The sequence below is a fragment of the Microtus pennsylvanicus genome, chromosome 1 (assembly GCF_037038515.1).
Source record: "Microtus pennsylvanicus isolate mMicPen1 chromosome 1, mMicPen1.hap1, whole genome shotgun sequence".
Lineage (NCBI taxonomy): Eukaryota > Metazoa > Chordata > Mammalia > Rodentia > Cricetidae > Microtus > Microtus pennsylvanicus.
In genome coordinates, this window is record NC_134579.1 from 116962075 (window position 1) to 116983224 (window position 21150).

At 41.1% G+C, this 21150-nt stretch overlaps 1 protein-coding gene across 2 annotated transcripts in view; it reads right to left on the reverse strand.

Annotated features, from left to right (window-relative positions):
- The window catches only part of Pole (DNA polymerase epsilon, catalytic subunit), a 56699-nt gene that overhangs the window by 15945 nt on the left and 19604 nt on the right, over positions 1-21150 (reverse strand). For both annotated transcript variants that reach the window (XM_075980975.1, XM_075980964.1), the window contains exons 22-32: positions 19441-19533; positions 19100-19244; positions 16660-16817; positions 16104-16299; positions 13720-13934; positions 7311-7413; positions 6478-6558; positions 6266-6388; positions 2379-2591; positions 1940-2146; positions 1541-1684 (exon numbers count right to left, since the gene is read on the reverse strand). In XM_075980975.1, the coding sequence (XP_075837090.1) occupies positions 1541-1684; positions 1940-2146; positions 2379-2591; positions 6266-6388; positions 6478-6558; positions 7311-7413; positions 13720-13934; positions 16104-16299; positions 16660-16817; positions 19100-19244; positions 19441-19533 (1678 nt within the window). The remainder of the gene's footprint in view (positions 1-1540; positions 1685-1939; positions 2147-2378; positions 2592-6265; positions 6389-6477; positions 6559-7310; positions 7414-13719; positions 13935-16103; positions 16300-16659; positions 16818-19099; positions 19245-19440; positions 19534-21150) is intronic.

Genomic DNA, 21150 nt, shown 5'->3' on the forward strand with positions numbered 1-21150 from the left:
TAATCACTGAGCCATCTCTAGCCCTGGAAAACTTTTAAATCATTAAAAAAGAAAAGAAAAAAATTTACTTACCTTGGAAACAATATAATGTAAGGGCAAAATAGTAAACATTTTAAGGAAAAAACTAGTTTACCTCTGTGCTTGGAGTTGGGTGGGTGGGGGGAATAGAGTGTGGGTCTAGCAATTCACCCTAGGTTTGATCTATAGCATCTACAAAAACATAATTCGTGAGCTAAGTAAGTAACAGGGGCCTATAAGCATTTGACAGATGGAGGCAGGAGGATCATGAATTGAAGGCCAGCCTCAGTTTTATAGCAAACTCAAGGCCAGCCTGTCTCAAACAATGAATACTTCCATCCTGAAAACAATTCTAACTGATATACCAAGTTTTTACACAGAAAGGGAAGGGTAGAGAACCTCCATCCTGAAACCCCCAAGAGGTGACAGTCATCACCAAATACCTATGCACAGTAAAACACTGAGGATCTCCAGAGGGGAGCAGATAACCACAAAGGAAAAGTTCCCTATTGCAGAAACTCCCCAACACAATCACCATACACAGCTCTATATGTATGGAAACCCATTAGTCTCCTGTGTCTATTATCCTGATAAACCCTGCCCACTTTCATTTCTTTCTTTTCAATTTATTTATTTATTGGACAGGGTTTCTTTGAAGCCTTGGAGTCTGTCCTGGAGTTTGCTCTGTAGACGAGGCTGGCCTCGAACTCATAGAGATCCGCCCACCTCTGCCTCCTGGAGTGCTGGGATTAAAGACGTGTGCCACCATCGCCCGGCCCCTGCCCACTTTTTAGGTTTACATTCCACCAAGTCAATGAGCTGAAATCAGGCCTCAAATTTTCCACCTACAACTATGTACCTCATTCATGTCTTCCTTGTATATAGTTAATGTTCAACTGTGAGCAGACAGCATCATAAACCAGCTTTGGACTGAGTTAACGTACTGAGTCAAGTGAGACATTTCAACTAGGATGTCACATTAAGAGAGCTTCCTCAAAATCTTCTAAGTCTAAGAGTCTCTGCAAAGAACCTAAAGTGTGATTACGTATCTGAGATGTTGTGAATTAGCAGAAAGTGGGCTAGTGGTTGGTTGCCTGCTGTAGGAAAGGATAGATCATTTGAGAAGTACAGGCTTCTTTTGGAGATAATGAAGACTGAACTTTTGACTATAGTCATTACTACGAATTCACTAAAAACCACTGAATTATATTATTCCAATGAATAGGCTATATGGTAGATGAACTTATATCCCAATAATGCTGGTAACTACAACAATACTTACAAAAACTATTTGCAACTTCTATTCAATCCTCCCCTGCTCATCAGGTTGACGGACAGCAGCAGTCCCTGTTCCTGAACATTCATAGACATGAAACCATGTCCAGTATCAATAAAGTACTTAGGAGGTGAAGATAAGGCTACATGGCTCACCAGCTCTTAGGTCTGTAAAGTCCATGCTCTTAACCAATTCTTTGTGTGGAGTCCCCTTAGAGGGGAACAGCAAAACCAGGGGTCTCCCTACCTTGCGATATGAAGGCCCTTCCTCTGTTTTGGCTATCCGCTGGTTCACATAGAATATTCGAGAGATGCTCAGCTTGATGCAGTGCAAGTCACTGCCAATGATGGCCCATAGCCTGAAGAGACCAGCTTGGTTGGTTTCACTGATCTGAGAGGAAATGCAGAATACATAGCACATAATCACATAACATACTGACACCTGTGAACAGGTCATCTCCCAAGGAGCCTCCAGCCTCATCCACACCTCCCTAGATACAGGACCCCTGTGATAGGGATAGGCAGGAAGTTCAAGGCCTTTCTTATCTCTCATCCTATATTGCAGGACTGGCTGCACACTCCCTCCTTTGAGCTCATGAAGGACTACTCTCAACATCTTGCCACTCCCATGAGTGAAGGCCCACACCTGTACAATTTGCCAAGGAAGGTCCAGAATGTTGCGGGCAGTTCGTCGTAAAAAGTTCCCCAGACCCGAGGCAGGTCCCTCTCGGACAGCCCCAAGCCTTGGCACATCTGTTGACTCTAGACGTTGCTTCTTTCTGCGGGCCAGGCGCTGTTGGGCCTGCAGCTGCCACTTTTTCTTGTGGAACCTGAGCCAGACCAACCACTCTTCCTGGAACAGATAGTAATGAAAGATTGCTAACACGTTGTCCACCAACACCTTTCTCCAACAGTCTTTTTATTCCTAAATTTCAGGGGATTCAAATGCTAACACTCAGGTATTTCTGCAACTTGTTCCACAGACAGGATTTGCCTTAGGATTCCTGCACTATGTAGCAGACCTCTAGGAGACAGAGTACCATAGCACCTTTCCCCATGTTCTTTCTGGCTTCCTTGCTTCTTACTTGGGTGGTTCCGAGGGAGGGAGGCTGCCCCAAGACCTCTTGCCAGGGCACAGTTAGTGCAATATCCTGAGATTCCTCTTGGCTTTCCCAGGCTCGCTTCCTCTTAGTAGCAACTGGGATTGCACTGTGGTATGGCTTTGTGAGTCCAAGGTCCTCGATGTCTGGAGTGCAGACACCACTCAGATTGTTTTCTGAAGTCTGGGCCATCACAATCTGGGAAGACACAACCAAGATTTATTAATTCAGAATCTTAATCTGGCAAATCCCATCACAGAAGTCACATAATTCTAACACATCTGCTGAAATCGGCTGTTAACAGACTAACGTAAGTTTAACAAAAAGGGGTCTCACTATGTAGCACTGGCTAGCCTGAAACTCTCTACGTAGACCAAGCAGGCCTAGAACGTCTAAAGATATGTCTGTCTTTGTCTAGAAGCACTGAAATTAGATTATTTGTCTTAATTCTCCAAAAGAAGCTTTAAGTTTCCCAACTGTTTATCAGAGAATGGTAATTCTTTCAAAAACGTGTATATTGGTGAGTCCTTTTAACAAGGTTGTTTTGAGTTAAAACAGGTTTTAGCATAGTTAATTTAAGCATAAGTATTAAAGGAGAAAAGAAGAGGGCACTTACGCAAACCGAGTGTTTCCCAAGATAGAATTTTGTGTGTGTTTTCGAGACAGGGTTTCTCTGTAGCTTTGGAGCCTATCCGGAACTAGCTCTTGTAGACCAGGCTGGCCTTGAACTCACAGAGATCTGCCTGCCTCTGCCTACTGAGTAGTGGGATTAAAGGCATGCGCCACCACTGACGTGCCAGAATTGTTTTAGTGGTTTTTTTCATTTTTGACAGGACGGTACTCTATAGCCTAGGTAGGCTTTGAACTCAGGATCTTTATGTCTCAGCCTCCTCAGTAGCTGTAATTAGAGGTCTACAACACCAAAATTAGCTTAGTGCTCTTAAAATATTATTTTTAAATTAAAAACTTATTACTTTTAATTATTATTATTTCATTAGTATTTAGTCTGCATGCATGTCTGTACCACATGTGTGCTTGGTGCCTATGGAGGCCAGGTGATGGATCACTTAGACTGGAGTTACGGATGGTTGTGAGCTGCCATGTTGATGTTGGAACTTGAACCAGATCCCCTGGAAGAGCAGCTGAGGCAATATAGTACTGTGAAAATACCTTATATTTTAAAAGACTGGAACTTTTGCTGGACTTCACAGCCAAAATCAGTAAAATACCTTAAGATTAATTAGAACAAAACTGCTAGCCTACTGTGTACTCAAACTGTTGATCCTGCTTTTAAGACAACAATGTAACAACCTTAGTTGCCTTGAATTTCCCATGTAACCAACTTTTATAACTTAAGCTAATGCATAGCTATAATCTTAAGTCAGGTACTCTTCCATGTCCCTGACCCAGATAATGCACATGTATCATTTGCTGAAAACAGCAAATACAGAAGTATAAGCAACTTCCTAAAATCTACCACAAAGGCTGAAAGCATCCATTTTTGAATACTGGCTAGAAAACAACGATGTTTGTTATCTGGGTTAGTTAGAGTCTTGTAAAACTGTTAAAGAGTTCTGTGAAGTCATTCCTTCCCCATGTGATGCTTTCTACTCTGTTTAATAAACACAGCAAAAAGCCCTTTTGTTAGGGACAGATTCACAGAGACAGATACCATTCAAACAGACGAACAGACAGAAACAGATATACACAAAGAGAGACAGACAAAAGGGACAAATTCATAAGACAGACTTTAAGCTGGCATAGATTCAGACTCATACAACAGGGAGTATGAAGTAGAGACTTCAAATATGAATTAGTTCTTGGTTAAATAACTCCAAGGGGAAGTGCTTTTATTTCTTTCCTTAATTCAACACCAAAGCATTATTGGTGACCTGGAGTTAATCACTAATGTAAACAATCTAAGCAAGCAGCCAATGCTCTGACATGTTGAGCCATCTCTCTAGCCCCTAATTACTGAGCAACAACATGATCTCACTATGGAGCTCTCACTGGCCTGAATTACCAAGCCAACCCCAAACTCAGAGATCCTTTGACTTCCAAGTGTTGGAATGAAAAACATAAACCACTACATCTGGCTGAGTTTTCTTTCTTTTTAAAAATGTGTGTGTATTTGTGTGTGTGCGTGTACTTGAGTGTATTGGGGACTGAATGCAAGGCCTTGTGCACAACAGATAAGCACTCTCATGCTGAGCTATCTCCTAGCCCTAGATCAGCTTCTTTTTGCAAACATTTAGTTAGTATATATACTTTTTAGGTACAGCTTTTGCAAATGTCACACTGTTAAAGCTTTGAAATCTAAACTGGGCATGTAGACACATGCTTGTAATTTCAGCTCCCAGGAAGTTGGGGTAAGAGGACTGGGAGCTTAAGGCCAGCCTCTGTTACACAGAGGATTAAAGACCAGTCTGGTCTAAGGCCTTGCCTAAAAAAGTAATATAAGCCAGAATGGTGGTATATGACTTTAATCCTAGCACTCAAGAGGCAGATCTCTGAGTCTGAAGCCAATCTGGTCTACAATGGGAGCTCCAGGACAGTCAGGGCTATAACAGAGAAATCCTGCCCCCCTCCCCCGCAACAAAAATCTATTTCAAGATTTGTTTATTACTGAGTCTCTATAACATTCTGGCTTATAACTTACTTTTACTTTTGTTTTGAGATAAGAGTGTATCATGCTGTATTCCAGCCTGGCCTTAGAACTCATATCCACTTTCCTCTCTCCGCTTCCCAGCTCCTAGGACTATAGGTATAAGACATCATAACTAGTTACACTTCTAATTTTCGACCCACAAAATTTTTCCTAGGCTGATGGCTCAGCAGTTAAGAGCACTGACTGCTTTTCTAGAGGACCTAGGTTCAATTACCAGGTTGGCTTACAATCATGTGTTAACTCCAATTTCAGGGAATCCAACACCTTCTTCTTGCCTCCGTGGCACTAGGCATATGCCTAGTACCTCACAGATATATATGCAAACAAAAATACCATACACATAAAATTGTTCTAAAAATTCTTTTTCCACCAGGCGGTAGTGGTACATGCCTTTAATCTTAGCACTCAGTAGGCAGAGGTAGGCAGATCTTTGTGACTTCAAGGCCATCCTGGTCTACAAGAGTGAGTTCCAGGACAGCCAGAGCTACACAGAGAAAGCCTGTCTTGAAAGACTTTAAAAAAAAATATTTTTCCATTTCTAATTTTAGCTATACTATTTTTTTTTAAAGATTTTTATTTCTGTGTATATGTCTGTGTAAATGTATGCCATGAAGTACAGGGGTCTGCAGAAGCCAGAAAAGGGTGCTGGATTCCCTGGAGCTAGACTTGAGGCAGGTGTAAGCCACCACCAGATATGAGTACTGTGAATGGCACTTGCATCCTGTGACGAGCAGGAAGGGTTCTTATCAGATGAGCATGAGTATCTCCAACTTCTTACTCATACTTTCATTGTGCAGTCTTCAGTGTCTCCAGGAAATTTCATTTTGATTGAGAAAACTGAAGTCTACAGTAGTAATCCAGTTTAGGCCTAATTTGCATACCTTACATTTGCATATGAGTTCTTCATATACACCTGATGACTCACAATCTGCTTCCAGTTATATAAAATGACACTAGAGGGCACTAATGAGTAAAGTACCACAATGCACACTTTTAGTGATAAAGTTTCTTGACAGGTGGCATTGGGAAATTATGGGCCAGGCAGGGTGGCACATACAGGGGCAGGACCTCTGTGAGTCCAAGGCTAGCCTCTCATAAATAGGAAGTTTTAGGACCACAGAGAGACTCTGTGTCAAAAACAAAACAAGGAAAATTTATGCATAGCAGCTTGCAGACATTTGTAACATTATGTCCTGTGTGTTACCTGTCTCTTTCCTTCAAGGACAAACAGTTCACTGATCTTCTTTTGCTTGTAGATATCATTCTTTTCTAGCAGTTTTTTATGCAGCCAGTCTGGGTGTTTGACACGTGGAACTGGGTTCTTCACCTGAATGAGGATTATATAACCAGGAAGGAGTCTCATGTGGGTCTACTGGTGACTAGGTGGGGGGTGGGAATCCCTGGCTCTTATCTCACCTGCTGGAGGGCTGCAGGAATGGTGATGATTTTCTGGATGGCACTCCCTAGCCGCTCTATGTAGTAGTCCCAGTCCAGAATCTACATGCACAAAACATGAGAAGTAGCAATTTTCTACATTGTTATATGCTAAGAATTACTAAATGTGTGTGTTTCACTTCATCTTCTAGAAACTTCATGCTCATTTTAGAGGTAGAAACTTGGTAGCGAGTTTAATGAAACTATAGAATCATGAAATAGTGGATGGTTAAGATAGTACCTCAGTTATATTCCATCTGAGAGCAGTTTAAGGGATTCTCTAGCATTAGCTTCCTGATGGTCTAGTCCAGTGGTTCTCAATCTTGCTGTTGTGACCCTTTAATATAATTCCTCATGTTGTGGTGATCTCCAAGCATGAAATTATTCTCATTGCTGCTTTGTAACTGTAATTCTGCTACTGTTATGAATCATAATGTAAACATCTGTATTTTCCAATGATCTCAGGAGACCCACATGAAAGGGTCATTTGACCCTCTCAAGGGATCTTGACCCACAAGTTGGTAACCACTGCTCTGAGTGCTGTTTCCCTACCTATCACATGTCAGAAAAGAGGAAGTCCTAAGTAAAGCTCTAATTGAGTCATATGATACAAGTCAGGTACATTCTGCTCTGACAAGCTTTTTTTCTAAACTTTTAAGAGTACAAAAATGTATCAATATGATTCAGCAGACATAGACACTTGTCTCATGACCTTAGATTTCTGGCACCCACATGATGAAAGAATCAATTCCTGTTAAGTTATCCTCTGATCTTCACATGTGTACCTCCCCACTAATAAAATAATTGGCACTCACTGTGCGAATATCAAAGTCTTGAAGTGATGAACTCTTTAGCCATTTCCGGAGAAAATGTTTCCTCACTGTAGGCTCTGCTTGGAAAATGGCAAGAGGAATGGCCCTATGTTAGGGAAACAAACATAAACATAATCATAAATAATACAAATCCTGCTATAACTCTTATCAAATGTACATGGAACAAAGACTGTACACATTGATAGCGTGTATGTGTTCTTTATAACAATGAAGGATTAACTAATACTTTATCATATTAAAACACTAAGGTTAGGAGCTAGGGGAGTAGCTTACTGGTAGACTATTTGCTTATCCTATGTAGGACTTGGTTCCATCCTGAGAAATATAAAACAGAACAAAGTATAAGGAGAAGGGGGAAGAGAAACACATGAACAGAAAAAGAAAATATGGCAGAGGTACACATACATGGAGTTAACTATATTCTTATTTCATTAAGTGTTTTACTCAGTCATAAAGAAAAATGAAATTATGTCCTTTATAGGAAAATAGATGGGACTAAACATTATGTTAAGAGAAACAATACAGAAAGACAAATACTGCATGTTTCGTTCAACAACATGTAGCATCTAGATTTTAAAAAGAAGACATTAAAGTACAAAGGAGCCTATTTGGGAAAAGGAACAATAGTGGAGGTTTGTGGTGGTCTGAATGAGAATGGTCCCTATAGATTCATATTTGAGTACTTCGTTCCCAGTTGTAACTGTTTGGAAAAGATGAAGAGGCATGGTTTTGATGTTTCAAAAGAATATCCAATCCCAGTTATCACTCTCTCTGCTCTTACTAGGGGATCAAGATACAAGGTCTCGGCCATTTCTGTTGCCATCCCTTTGCTCTGCCATCATGGACTCTAACTCTCTCAAATAGTAAACCCAAATTAAAGATTTTTTTAAGTTACCTTGGTTATGATTCGTATCACAACTATATAAAAGTAACTAAAACAGGGACAAAAGAGGGCAATGACAGGTTAATATGATCAAAGTATGTTATATGTATGAAAATGTCACAATGAAATCACCTATTTATTACAAATAATTGAGTAAGAAAAGGGCTGAAAGCTGGGTGGTGGTGGTTGTGCATGCCTTTAGTCCCAGCACTTGGGAGACAGAGACAGGCAGATCTCTGTGAGTTCAAGGCCAGCGTGGTTTACAAAGCGAGTTTCAGGACAGCCAGGGCTGTTACACAGAGAAATCCTTCCCTTGAAAAACAAAAAACAAAGAAAAAAGAAAGAAAATGGCTGAAGTTGAATGAACATTATTCTCTGCTGCTGTTTGCTCTGTTTCTAGTGTGCAGCCACTGTTCAGGGCTGTTTACAACTATTCTTACATGCGAACAAGTAGACATGTTCACTAAAACATGTTCCCTGGGTAAGATACAAGGAGATGCAATGCTTTTCTAAGGAATTGTAGGGTATTACTGATGGATGGACATATTCCGTAATTATCAAATTTTTATATATATGTATATATGTCTTATTAAACATTTCTTTATAAATATGTAGAGCTGGTTTTGGAGTTGGACTATGGCTCAGTCCCTCTTCAATCCCAAGCCTGTTGATAAGAGATATTTCAGAGTTTCTGTCTCAGGTCAGGAGCTATGAAATGGGGCAGAATAAGAATAATTATATACTTGATAAACTTTCTTTGTCTTTCCTCATATCTGTGTCTTTCTTTATATGTCAGTATATGTCTTTGTTGTTAATGTTTAAACTTCCCATAACAAGCAACAAATTTTCCTACAGTAATCTTTGAAGTTTCCAGGATGAAGATGGGGCCCCACAACATCAACTCAATCTGGTTTTTATGATGTCATGAATATATATATTTTAAGCGCTAATATTAGACCTGTTTTTTGGTACCAACTGCACGAGACAATTTCGAATGGTGCACATTTTTGACAACACTCTGGCCGGACCTTCTCAAAACGCTCAGAGACTAGTTACAATTTTCTTAGGTCAAAGGTTAATTTGGGAATTTTACCATCATTTGCTTTCACAGGATCCCCTAAGAAGAACGTCGCCCCCATGTCAGCTAGAAGCAATCTTAGAGGACTACGTCCCCTCTCCCAACAGAGTTTGCTCTCAGGGTTAGGGACATCTTTTAGTGGTTGGTTTAGGGTTGAGGGGATGGGGAGATATTTTATGGAATTAGGGGTATATTCAAAAAAAAGGGGGGGGGGGATTAACTGGTTTGATGGGATGATTGGTATTAGTGAATTACTGTTTTTAGAAAATTGTATTGGTACTGTTTTCTGTATATTGATATATTGAATATTGAATGTGAGTGTTCCTACCTCTATTTTTGTATAAGAGTATGCTTATAACTTTGTCTATATTGTATTAATACATCTACCATATTACAATGTACATTTCTACCTCTGATACTATTTATATAATAACATTGTTTACATTTGATATGTAATGACATTGTTTACAGTTGAAGATCATTGTCTTCATATATTGCACAGTTGTTTATTCTTTTAGTCTTCAAGTTAGATAGGTATTGAGAATTATATGTTTGTCATATTTATTTTTAGGTTACTCGGGTCTTTTAGATACATAGAGATTATATTTAGTATAGATAGTATAATCTTCAGCCTCTTCGAAGAGCTGTAGAAAATGGCCTTTAATCTAACCTAGAATTCTGTGCCAACAAGACACAATTACTCCTGGCAACGCCACTCTACTCCCGAGATAACATTGAGCACCAAAGACACTCCACTGGGAGCTTGTCTTCTTGGCAGAACTGGCCTTTGGGTTAAGAAAAGCCCATACCTCAACTTCTGACAAAGATACAGAATATCCCTAAGTGGATGAAACAGGATTGTCTTATCCTGTCAAGACAGGGTAGGATAGTTCTAAGAAAGTTCCTTGCCTTTAACAATGGTATGTCAGTTATGTTAGGCCTTAGCCAAAGTTGGTTGACTCAACATTGCAAACGAGACTTTGGGTGATTGCCCAGGTAGTCAGTTGTCTCTGTCAATTGTTGCACATTTTGGATATCTCTCGTTTGTTAAGTAATATTTATTCCCTTCTCAGATCTTTGACGAAGTTGAAGATTATATAATTGTAGTTACTCTCTATATTTAGACTCCTTGAGATAGAATGTCTAGCAAAACTTTTGTTCTCAATATTGTCTGTTACGTTTATTATTTGTTATTATTGTATATAGTTGTATTTGGTTTAGTTCTGTCTTATTTAGACAAAATGGGGAGATGTAGGGTTAAGCCCAGTCTTAGGGGGCGTGTCCGCCTCGGGCGAATGTTTACCTATAAATCTGCCTGGCGTGCGCCCAGCCGCCCTTTCTGCTTCCTGTTTCTCCGCAGGAACCGTGGTACTGTAAGTCTATTTCTACATTAAAGCTGTATATATTTTTTACAATCTGTCTGCATTCATTTTACGCCGGTACAAGGAATGAGTTGGTCTTCACATTACCAATAAAGCAGCTATCAACTTTCAGTTGCCACAAAACAAAATGCTTTTAATTGTGAATTATTACAAACTTAAAACAGCAAATACTCATACATGCACTCAACTTTGTTAGCTGCAATACTCTAAAATGTCATTTCCTGTGAGAGACAAGAAAGAGGACCACTGGACACCGTATGCAGTTCCATCCTGTCCCCTCATCACACAGAAGTCAACACAACCCTTATTATGATACTTACTACTTTTGTGCATGTCTTTTTTTGATGTAGCTACAAGTAAAACTAGGTGGCAGGGCTATCATCATCATTATTGGTATTATTTTTGAGGCAAGGTCTCCTGATGTGATCTAAACTGGCTTGGAACTTGCAATGTAGTCCAGGTTGGCCTGTCTCAGCCTCCTACATGTTAGGATGACAGATGTGGATTACCAAACCCAGCTCCTACATGGTAGTCTTGGCAAAATACTGCCTGAAGCTCCTTAGTTGTTGCCTGTGCTATAGTTCAACACTTTCAACTCCTACATAGGATGTCTTCATCTCTCTTTTCAGTGTAGGAGACTGAATCCAAGGCTTTGTTCATACTAGGTAAGTACACCTAATACAAGCACAACTATATACAGGATGCCGGGCAGTGGAGGTTAATCTTAGCACTTGGGAGGTATAGGTAGGTGGTTCTCTGAGCTCAAGGTCAACCTAGTCTACAGAGGGAGTTCGAGGACAGCCAAGGCTACACAGAGAAACAAACAAAAAACAAACAAGGACTGACTGGCAAGATGGCTCAGCAAATAAAGATGTTTACTGCCAAATGAGACAACCTATGTTCAATAACTAGGACTCACACAGTAGAACCCACTCCTATATCTTGACTTGTACATATGTACTGTGAAACACACATGCCTCCTCTTTTTTACATACACAAAATAGAAGTGCTAGATACCCTCTACTCCTAGACCCTCCAGGCATCATACTCCCAGACACCTGGTTAAGTGCCAGTCTATCTGTTCACCAACAACTGGTATCAGCATTCTTTTTTAACTCAGGAGATGTTGTTAAAGTCAGCATTGTCATGATTTCTGTTATTTTATTCTCTTTACGACTCTGTCAAATTGGCTTTATTGTTTCTGCTTGTCTTGATACGGGCAATTTTTCTTACAAAGATATTTGCTATTTTCCTTCTCTACAGGACTCTCTAGGAAGGCAAGTAATAAACCACCCAACATTCAATGTGCTGAGATGACAATTACTGATGCTGATGAATTTGTAACCTATGTGGTCTCACTGGTCACTTTTGTAGAGTAGTGATCTCCTCACAAAGGGGCAGTAGGTATTCTTGGTGAGTCCTCCTTATAAACATGCCCTGAGAGTTTCCTGGGTAGGAAGAGGGTAAATGTCTCAACCCCTGTTGATAGGTTGAGAAGTCTCATGTCTTGTCTACCCATTCCATTTGTCATAGACTCATAAGCTGTCTAGTTTCTAGGCAAGCATATCAGATACAATGAGAGAATCAGGGATACATTAGGAAGGGCCATGGGGACACTGCAGAGGCCACATTGGCTTTCAGTTCCTCTGAAGGAACCATAAATTTATCCTTCTATCAGTGGTTCTTTTTTTTTTTAAATTTATTTATTATGTATATAGTGTTCTGGGCACCAGATCTCATTATAGATGTGTGTGAGCTACCACGTGGATGCTGGGAATTGAACTCAGGACCTCTGGAACAGCAGTCAGTTCTCTTAACCTCTGAGCCATCTCTCCAGCCCTCTATCAGTGGTTCTTAAGATTCCTGTGCAGTCATTGTGGATTTAAGGTTCTGTAATCCAAATGTGATGAACACCCCCCCCCCGGTTTTTTGAGACAGGGTTTCTCTGTAGCTTTTGGAGCCTGTCCTAGAACTAGCTCTTATAGACCAAGCTGGCCTCGAACTCATAGAGATCCACTTGCCTCTGCCTGCCGAGTGCTGGGCTGATAAACCCTTTCTTTATTGTGCATCCACCGCAGGAAGCCAGGTTTTCTGTTTAATGCACATTCTCTTGGTAGGAAACAGAAGCTGATCTACTGGAATCCCTTGCTCTTGTATCTAATATGTCCTAGGAGGTAAAAGGTGTTCTCTTTTCACCTGTGAAGATGTCTGACATATGATGGTGTTACTGGCAAGTAAAGTAGCCTCTTGTATGCCAGGGTACTACTCTACATGGCTCATCACAGAGCTACTCTTAGCATCAACTTGTCTTTGCATGAGTAGGCCAGGCCCTGCCCTTCCAAGATACCAATATCTATATCCACGAAAGAGAAGCTGACTGCCTTCAAACCAAAGTTCTCTAGATTCACCATTCCCTTTCCAGGATCTCATTAGGGCCCCACAAAGGCCTTCCTATGACTGATAAGCATTAGATGGAGGCCAATTTTTCTTTTTCTTTCAGAGACAGGGTCACACCTGTAGCACTAGTTGGTTTGGAACTCATTATGTAGATCAGGCTAGCCTTGAATTCACAACTCACAGAGATCAACCTGTCTCTCTACCTCCTGCTTGAGTGCTGGGATTAAAGACATTCACTACCAAGTAGTCTTCCTTCTTTCAACACCCACAGGACCCACGACCCACATTCTTCCTATGGAAGTTCTATTATTATGAGGATCCAGAGGCTCCATGACAGGTGTGGATTTGCAAAGCCAGTGGCTTGGCTTTTTTTTTTTTTTCTTTCTTTCTTTTTTTTTTTTTAAAGATAGAGAATGACTATGTAGCCCAGTCAGCTTGGTCTCAAACTCACTATTATAGAGTCCAGGCTAACACTGAACCCTTTGTTTTAATTTTCGAATTACTGGGCTCCTACCCCTCCAGTGCCCCAGGACACAGTTTCTTTATGTTGCCCAGAACGGCCTGGAACTTCAAATATTCTGGTCTTAGCTTTTTGTGTACTGAGATTACAGGCATGCACCCAACAATTCAACTCTTTAAGGAGGATTTTACCTCTCAGTGACAGGAGACCCCTCTGGCTTTCGGGAGATGATATAGCGACAGCTTAGTCCAGCATCCTTGACCATCTGGTCTCCCAAGAACTCAGCCAGGCGTTTTGCTGTGCTGATGGATGTAGACTTCTGCTCCCCGTAATCTTCTAACTTCCGAGACATAGAACGGTTTTCAGAAATCAGCTCAAACAATTCAGAATCAGGCATGTTAGCAGCCTAGAAACAAAAGATGCCAGGAAGATAAGGTTATACTCACTTTGATTCTAGGATTGTACTTATTTCTGTCCTGAAAAGTTGAAGGCAGGTTTTGGATTTCCCAAAGGGCAGAGTAATGTCATTAAAAATAAGCAAAAGGATGCTGCCCTAGCACCCTTGGTTAGAGTTCTAGCACTGCATTAAAAGTGTAGGATAGGACAGTGGCAAGATGGCTCAGTGGGTATCTACTGCCAAGTTTGACAACCTGAGTTGTCATTTTTGAATTTAGAATTGTGTATAGGTGTTTTGTCTGAATGCATGTCTGTATACCACATGTGTGCCTTGTGCCCATAAAAGCCAGAACAGGGTGTTGGATCGCCTGAAACTGAAATTACAGACAACTGTTATCTGCCATGTGGATGCAAGGACTTAGGCCCTGTTCCTCTTAACCATTAAGCCAGTTCACCAGCCCCTGATAGCTTGAATTTGATCCTCCAGGATCCACATGATGTAAGATGAGAACCACCTCCTACAAGTTGTCCTCTGACTTCATCCTCATGCACACTGTGGCACTTAAGTGTACCCCATCCTCAAAATAAATGTAATATGAAAAAGGCACATAAAACCCTACCTTTTATCTTAAGTTTTACACAAACTATCAAGAAATATGTATGAGCAATAACAAAGCCACACAGTATAGGGAATAATTATGCTCTACACAGAAGATAAGGTGACATCTGTCCAAAAGGATTGACATATATACGGTACTGGCTGGAATAATGGGATTCTGAAACTTCCTCACAGATGGAAATGTGCAAACAGGTGGAAGTTGTCTATAACATAAAACATTACAGAAATAGTCAAATATTCTGAGGCAGAACTAAAGGCACGTTACCACTGCCCTGTATTCCTGCTTTTCCTTCTTTTGTAATGCTGGGGATAAATTATAAAAATGATGTGTGCAGCCAGGCAGTGGTGGCTTTAATCCCAGCACTTGGGAGGCAGCGGCAGGTGAATTTCTGTGAGTTTGAGACCAGCCTGGTCTACAAAGCAGATGTCAAGACCATTACACAGAGAAGTCTCAAAAAATGAAAAAAGGTGTGCAGTTGGGTGCACCTTTAATCGCAGCACTCAGGAGGCAGAGGCAGGTGAATCTCTATTCAAGGTCAACCTAGTCTACATACCAAATTCCAGGACAGCTAGGGTTACACAATGAGACTCTTATCTCAAAACACAAAAACAAAAAAGTATGCATACATTAATAGAGCCTACAAAAACCTTTTTTTTTTTTACACATAAGGGTCAAGCCTGTGATCCCAGTACTCAAGGGGCAGAGACAGGTGGATCTTTGAGTTTAAGGCTAGCCTGGTCTACAGAGTTAAGTTCCAGAAACTACCTCACCCTAGGAAAAAAAAAAATCAGGGCCAGCAAAATGGGCTCAGCGGGTAAAGGTACTTGCCACCAAGACCTAAGGCTTGCAAGTTCAATTCCCAGAACTCATATGGTAGATGGAAAGAAATGACTCCCATAAGTTGTTCTCTAACTTCCACACATGTACATGTGTACACATACACACACACAAATATATATAAATAAATGTAATTTTTAAAAAAAAGTTTTAAAAAAGGGAGTTGGAGAGACAGCTCAACATTTATTAAGAGCAACTCTTACAGAGGACCCAGGTTTAGTTCCCAGAACCTACACAGCAGTTTATAACTGCCTTGTAATTCCACTTAGAGGTGATCTGATGCTGTCGTCTGCCCTCTGATGGTACTAGATATACACACAACACACACAAATGCACACAAGCAAAATACACATAAAACAAATAAATAAAAATGCTGGGTAGTGGTGGCACACGCCTTTAATCCCAGCACTTGGGAAACAGAGAGGCAGGTAGATCTCTATGAGTTTGAGATTAGCCTGGTCTCCAAATTGAGTTTCAGGACAGCCAGGGCTATTACACAGAAAAACTCTGTCTCCAAAAAACCCAAAGACTTCAAATCAAAGAAATTGACTTGATAATTGGTAAGTTTTCCTTTATGATTTCTTTTATTACCATGCTGCCACTCTACAAAGCTGGGAAATTTTAGGGTACCAGAGCTGAGGAAGCCAAAGTTCATCAAAGTGACCTACGTTCCTGAAAGATACTCATCTTGGAGCCAGCTGGGGAGGCAGGGGGAGTCTTACCTTGCTATAGAGAACATCTAGCCAGTAGTCAGCCACCTTGGCCACAGAGCCATACACTTCCTCCAGTGTGCTGCCCTTGAGGAAGGCCTCAAATACCGAGGACTGGAATATTTTAATCAGCTGTAACTCCCCTCGGCGCTTCACCTCAAAACCTTTCAGTTCAGCCAAGGAACCATCTTCATTGAATACAGCATATCTGAAAAGCAAGGGAAGCAACACAGAGAAAGGAACCTCAGGGTGCTGAGTGCTTTGTCTCCCCTTTGCCTTCCTTTTTCACTGCATGACCCTCTTGTCATCTTTGAGGCAGCAAGCAGAACTCTACCCTTATGTTGATGCTTTAGCAAGCCGGAAAGCATTAAAGAGCCATTGCTCACAGAATCAGAATAGATCAGAATGTGAATTTTACCCCCAAAGTGAGTAAATAAAACAACAAACAAACAAAAACCCACCCAGTTTGTTCTCATTTTGGCTCCTGGTCCATTTTCTCTCCTAAGTTCTTAAGTCTTATCCATCTACTGTATTTTCTTTCAAAAATATAAGGCTGTGAGATTCATACCTCTTCTTCAGTTTCTTGCCTTCTTCCTTAGAGGCTGGAAGTATCATAGCAAGGTATGGTCCATCAACTTCAAAAAAGATGCTGTTCTCAGAGCGAGTGACATAAGTGAGTGAGGAAGGCTCTGTTAGTTCCTGGTACTGGTGGTTGGTGAAGCCTTCCTAAGAACCAATAATAAGAAAGGCAACCTTACCTCTAAGGGCTCAACCCAGGAAACACCTCCTCTCCTCAGGGAGTGGGTGGGACAGCAAACAAGCTCTACCACACAATGGACATAACTGGTATCAGAAAAGCAGAAGGTTTTGACATACACAGCAATGCGCTACATTCCAAGTGTAATTTACAAGGTCTAGGTTGAATATTCTATGTTTTCATATACATGACTTTCAGGGAAAGGTAAAAAGATAGCACAAAAACATATCAAGAATTGCCAATGTTTCAGTAAGGGAGAGAGGATCCCTGAAGAAATGCTTGACTTCAAGGCTAAGACAGGAAAACACAAGGCTGGAGTATCTTATAGTAACAATTAAATAAATGCTCCAAACACAAGATCCAAAAAATAAAACAGTGTGTATCTTTGTAGCCAGTTAGAAACAAACTGAGCAAGAAAAGACACTGGATTATCATCTAAGTATAAAAGATGCCCACGAACACACATTGCTGTCAATAAATCAATGAACAAGCAGTAACAACTATCCATTATTTCCAATGATCAAGCAGAAGGAATGGGATAAACAGCAAACTCCCATGAAGAAATACTAGCACAGGAAACTGACAGCAGTACAGGTGACCCAACTGATAGCTGCAAAAGTCAGGAATTACAAAGTCTAAGGAGGGCTGGAGAGATGGCTCAGTGGGTAAGAGCACTGTCTGCTCTTCCAAAGGTCCTGAGTTCAATTCCCAGCAACCACATGGTGGCTCACAACCATCTGTAATGAGATCTGGTACCCTCTTCTGGCCTGCAGGCAAACATACAGACAGAATATTGTCTACATAATAAATAAAAATTAAAAAAAAAAAACAAAGTCTAAGGAACATTTCAAAACATGGCTTCATCGGGTCTAGAGAGATGGCTCAGTAAGGTTAAGAGCACTAGCTGCTCTTCCAGAGGACCCATGTTCAATGCCCAGCACCCACATGGCAGTTCATAACTGTCTGTAACTCCAGTTCTAGGGGATCCAACAACTTCACACCAGTGCACATAAAAGTTAGATAAATTAAAAAAAAAAAACAAAAAAACAAAAACCCCAAAATCAAACCCATGCCTTTATGAGACTCGTTAATTACTGTGATACCCATTCCTTCAGGGAAGTCAGTGATCCTTGGGTGTGATTACTAACCAAAGAACAGCATATGAACGGGAGTTTGGGGGAACCTCATCATCAGGCTGATGAGGACAACCTGGCACTGGAGCCTATGTCCTCAAAGATGAGAAAGTGATGAACAGGCATCACCCCCGTTACATTCTTTCAAGAAAACTCAAATATACTGAGTTTTCTTATACTGAGAACTCCAAATTGACAGTAGAAAATAAGATTCCAGACCAGTAAAGACCAAGGCACTGTCCAGGTTAAAGAGGACACTGTGTGAGGACCTGGAAACACATTACCTCCAAGTAATATGTAATTTAGTTAAGGGTATACCAACATACATTTCTTCATTTTGATGACTGCATACTTTAGGCAGATGTAAATATGTGGGGAAGCAGACAGAAAGACATAAAAAGGTTCTCAGCACTATTTGTGTGTGTGTGTACGTGGAGGCCAGGCTGACACTGGATGTCTGCCTCAATTGTTCCCCACTTCATCTGTTTATCTGATTTTCAGAATAGGGTTTCTTTGTGTAGCCCTGGCTGTCCTAGAACTCAGAGGGTTCTGCCTCCCAAGTGCTGGTGGCATTAAAGGTATGCACCACCACTGCCCAGCTCACCCCACTTTGTTTTTTAAGATAGGGTCTTCCATTGAACCTGGAGCCGATCAATTTGGTTAGGCTTGCTGGCCAATGAGCTCCAGGCATTCATTCATCTCTTTGTGTCCCCAAGTCAGCATGGGGACTAAGTTTGTGCTGACATGCTCAGCTTTTACAATGGTGCTAGGGATCCCAGCTCAGGTTCTCATTATTGTGTGAGAAGCACTTTACTGAGCCATATCCCCATTCTTCTTTGGTACTATCTTTAAGACTTTTGTTTAAGTTTAAAATTGTTTTAAAAAATTAAAGAAAGAACAATGGTATAGTTCTGTGAAGGTGAAAGAAACTTTCTTTGCAACCTGAATCTAACAGTCTGACTGTTGACAGCTGAGGAAATTAGAAAAAAGAGCATTACAGACGGGTAGTTTTTGTATGGGGCCAAAGACATCACCAGTTGAGATCTTTCCAAACACCCACACTGGGAACAGGCCAGAAGTCAGAATGGAATGTGTTTCCTTGCTGCAGACCCACTTACCTTGACCATAATGTTCAACATGGCACCAGGATAGGAGATAGTCAGTTTGGATTTCTTCACATTGGTTGTCTTGATGACAAAATTTTCAGGAAAGCTATTGGGCAGGACACACCATATTCCATCTGTGTCCAATTCTAAGGGCCTCCTTCAAAGAAAGGAGTGAGATAAAGGAAATTTATGGATACAAGGTTATGGCCCCAACTCCTTAGAAGTCAGGTGTTGAATATCTCAAATATGTTATCAAACCCAGTTCTATCTTCCCAGCCTTTATGATTTCCTATTACTGCCCCTCCCACTGTGGTACAAGTCCTGCAGCCAACCCTAGGCCACGCCACACTCACCCGATCTGCTCAATCAGCTCTCTTGCCTGGGTGATGATGTTGGCTCCTGTGAAGCAGACGATACCAGCCATCTCCATGGAGTACCAGCGAGCCCTGGAAAGGACAGCCAAAAGTCTATGGTGAGCAGAACTAATGAGAGGCTCCTGCCACAGGGAATCAGAAGACAGAAGGGATCCCCAGAAGAGATGATGTAAGTAGCCAAACATATCTGAAGCAGGACAGAACTAAGGTGGAATTTGGTTTTGTTCTGAGGGTACTTCTATCCCTAGTTTAGGGTGACCAGTGTGGCTCAGGAAAGTTCTAGAAGGGTTAACATGCTGTCACATATCAGTTCACAATTTCAAAGTCAGTAGGACTCTCAATCCCACTCTTACGTTCTTTTCATTCTTGTCACAGCTCTTCCCAAATCCTACCCTCACCTACCTGCCCCTTAGAAACTCTAAGCCCATATCTGGACAGCTGTCCTCAGCCTCCTGCCAATTCACTCTGCCTACAACCTCATTCTCCAGGCTTAGACCCCTTCCCTGTTCTCTCTCCATTCTGACCCAACAGCACTTAGCACATCCACTCACATTAAAACCAACAAATAGGGAGCTGGAGAGATGGCTCAGCAGTTAAGAGCATTGGCTGCTCTTCCAGAGGACCTGGGTTCAATTGCCAATGCCCACATGACAGTTCACAGCTGTCTGTGACTTCAGTTCCAGGGGATCTGACACTTTCAAACAGACATACATGCAAGCAAAACACTAATGCAAATGCACATAAAATAAGAATAAACTATTAAAAATATTGTTTATTAAAAATGTTTGAAAAAAACCCCAAACAACAACAACTAAGCTGGGCAGTGGTGGCATATGCCCTTAATTCCAGTACACAGGAGGAGGAAGAGCTAAGCGGATCTCTGTGAATTCCAGGCCAGCCTGGTCTACAGAGTTAGTTCTAGGACAGCCAGGGCTATAGAGAGAAACCCTGTCTTGACTTCTCCCTTCCCCACAAAAACCTCCAAAGACAAACAGGGCTGGCAGAATGGATAAGTGGGTAGATGCACTTGTTATCAAGGTTGATGAACTAAGTTTGAAACAATGCACCTACATGGTAGAAAGAGAACTGACTCTCCAAAACTGTCCTCTGACTTTTACATGAACACTATAGTATGTGCATGTCCACACAAATAATTTTAAAAACCCCAACATACAAACACAATCAGATACAACTTAAATCAACTCCAGTCAGTTCTCTTTCCTTTTCTACAGAGTTACAAGTTAACAGCACTCTTTTCTTCTGTTCCTGAACTTGATTTGTTTCCCCAGAGACCCCAACTTGCTTTGTCCAAGGAATAGAGTCCAGGCCCTACTGGCCATACCACCCAAACCATGTCCTATTCTCTCTTCCTAGAATAGTCTCTACTTTGGCTGTAAGACTTCAGCCCATCAGTCAAGTTCTATGCCCTTCATTGGTCATTCCTCTGTCCACCCCTTAAATAATATGATGCTATTAAATAATTTCCTAAAAGCCCTTTCCACTCCAGTGATGATACAATGACATAAAAATGTCAAAATGAACCAATCTTATCTTCAGCCCACTATACTTAAATCAAGGTATCCAGTAGCAAGTCAACACCCAGACCCTTGAACCAATGTGAACCTTACTCCTAAGGACCCAGTCCCAATTAAGTCTGTATCACCAACATTTTGTGAGCTGTAAGAACAT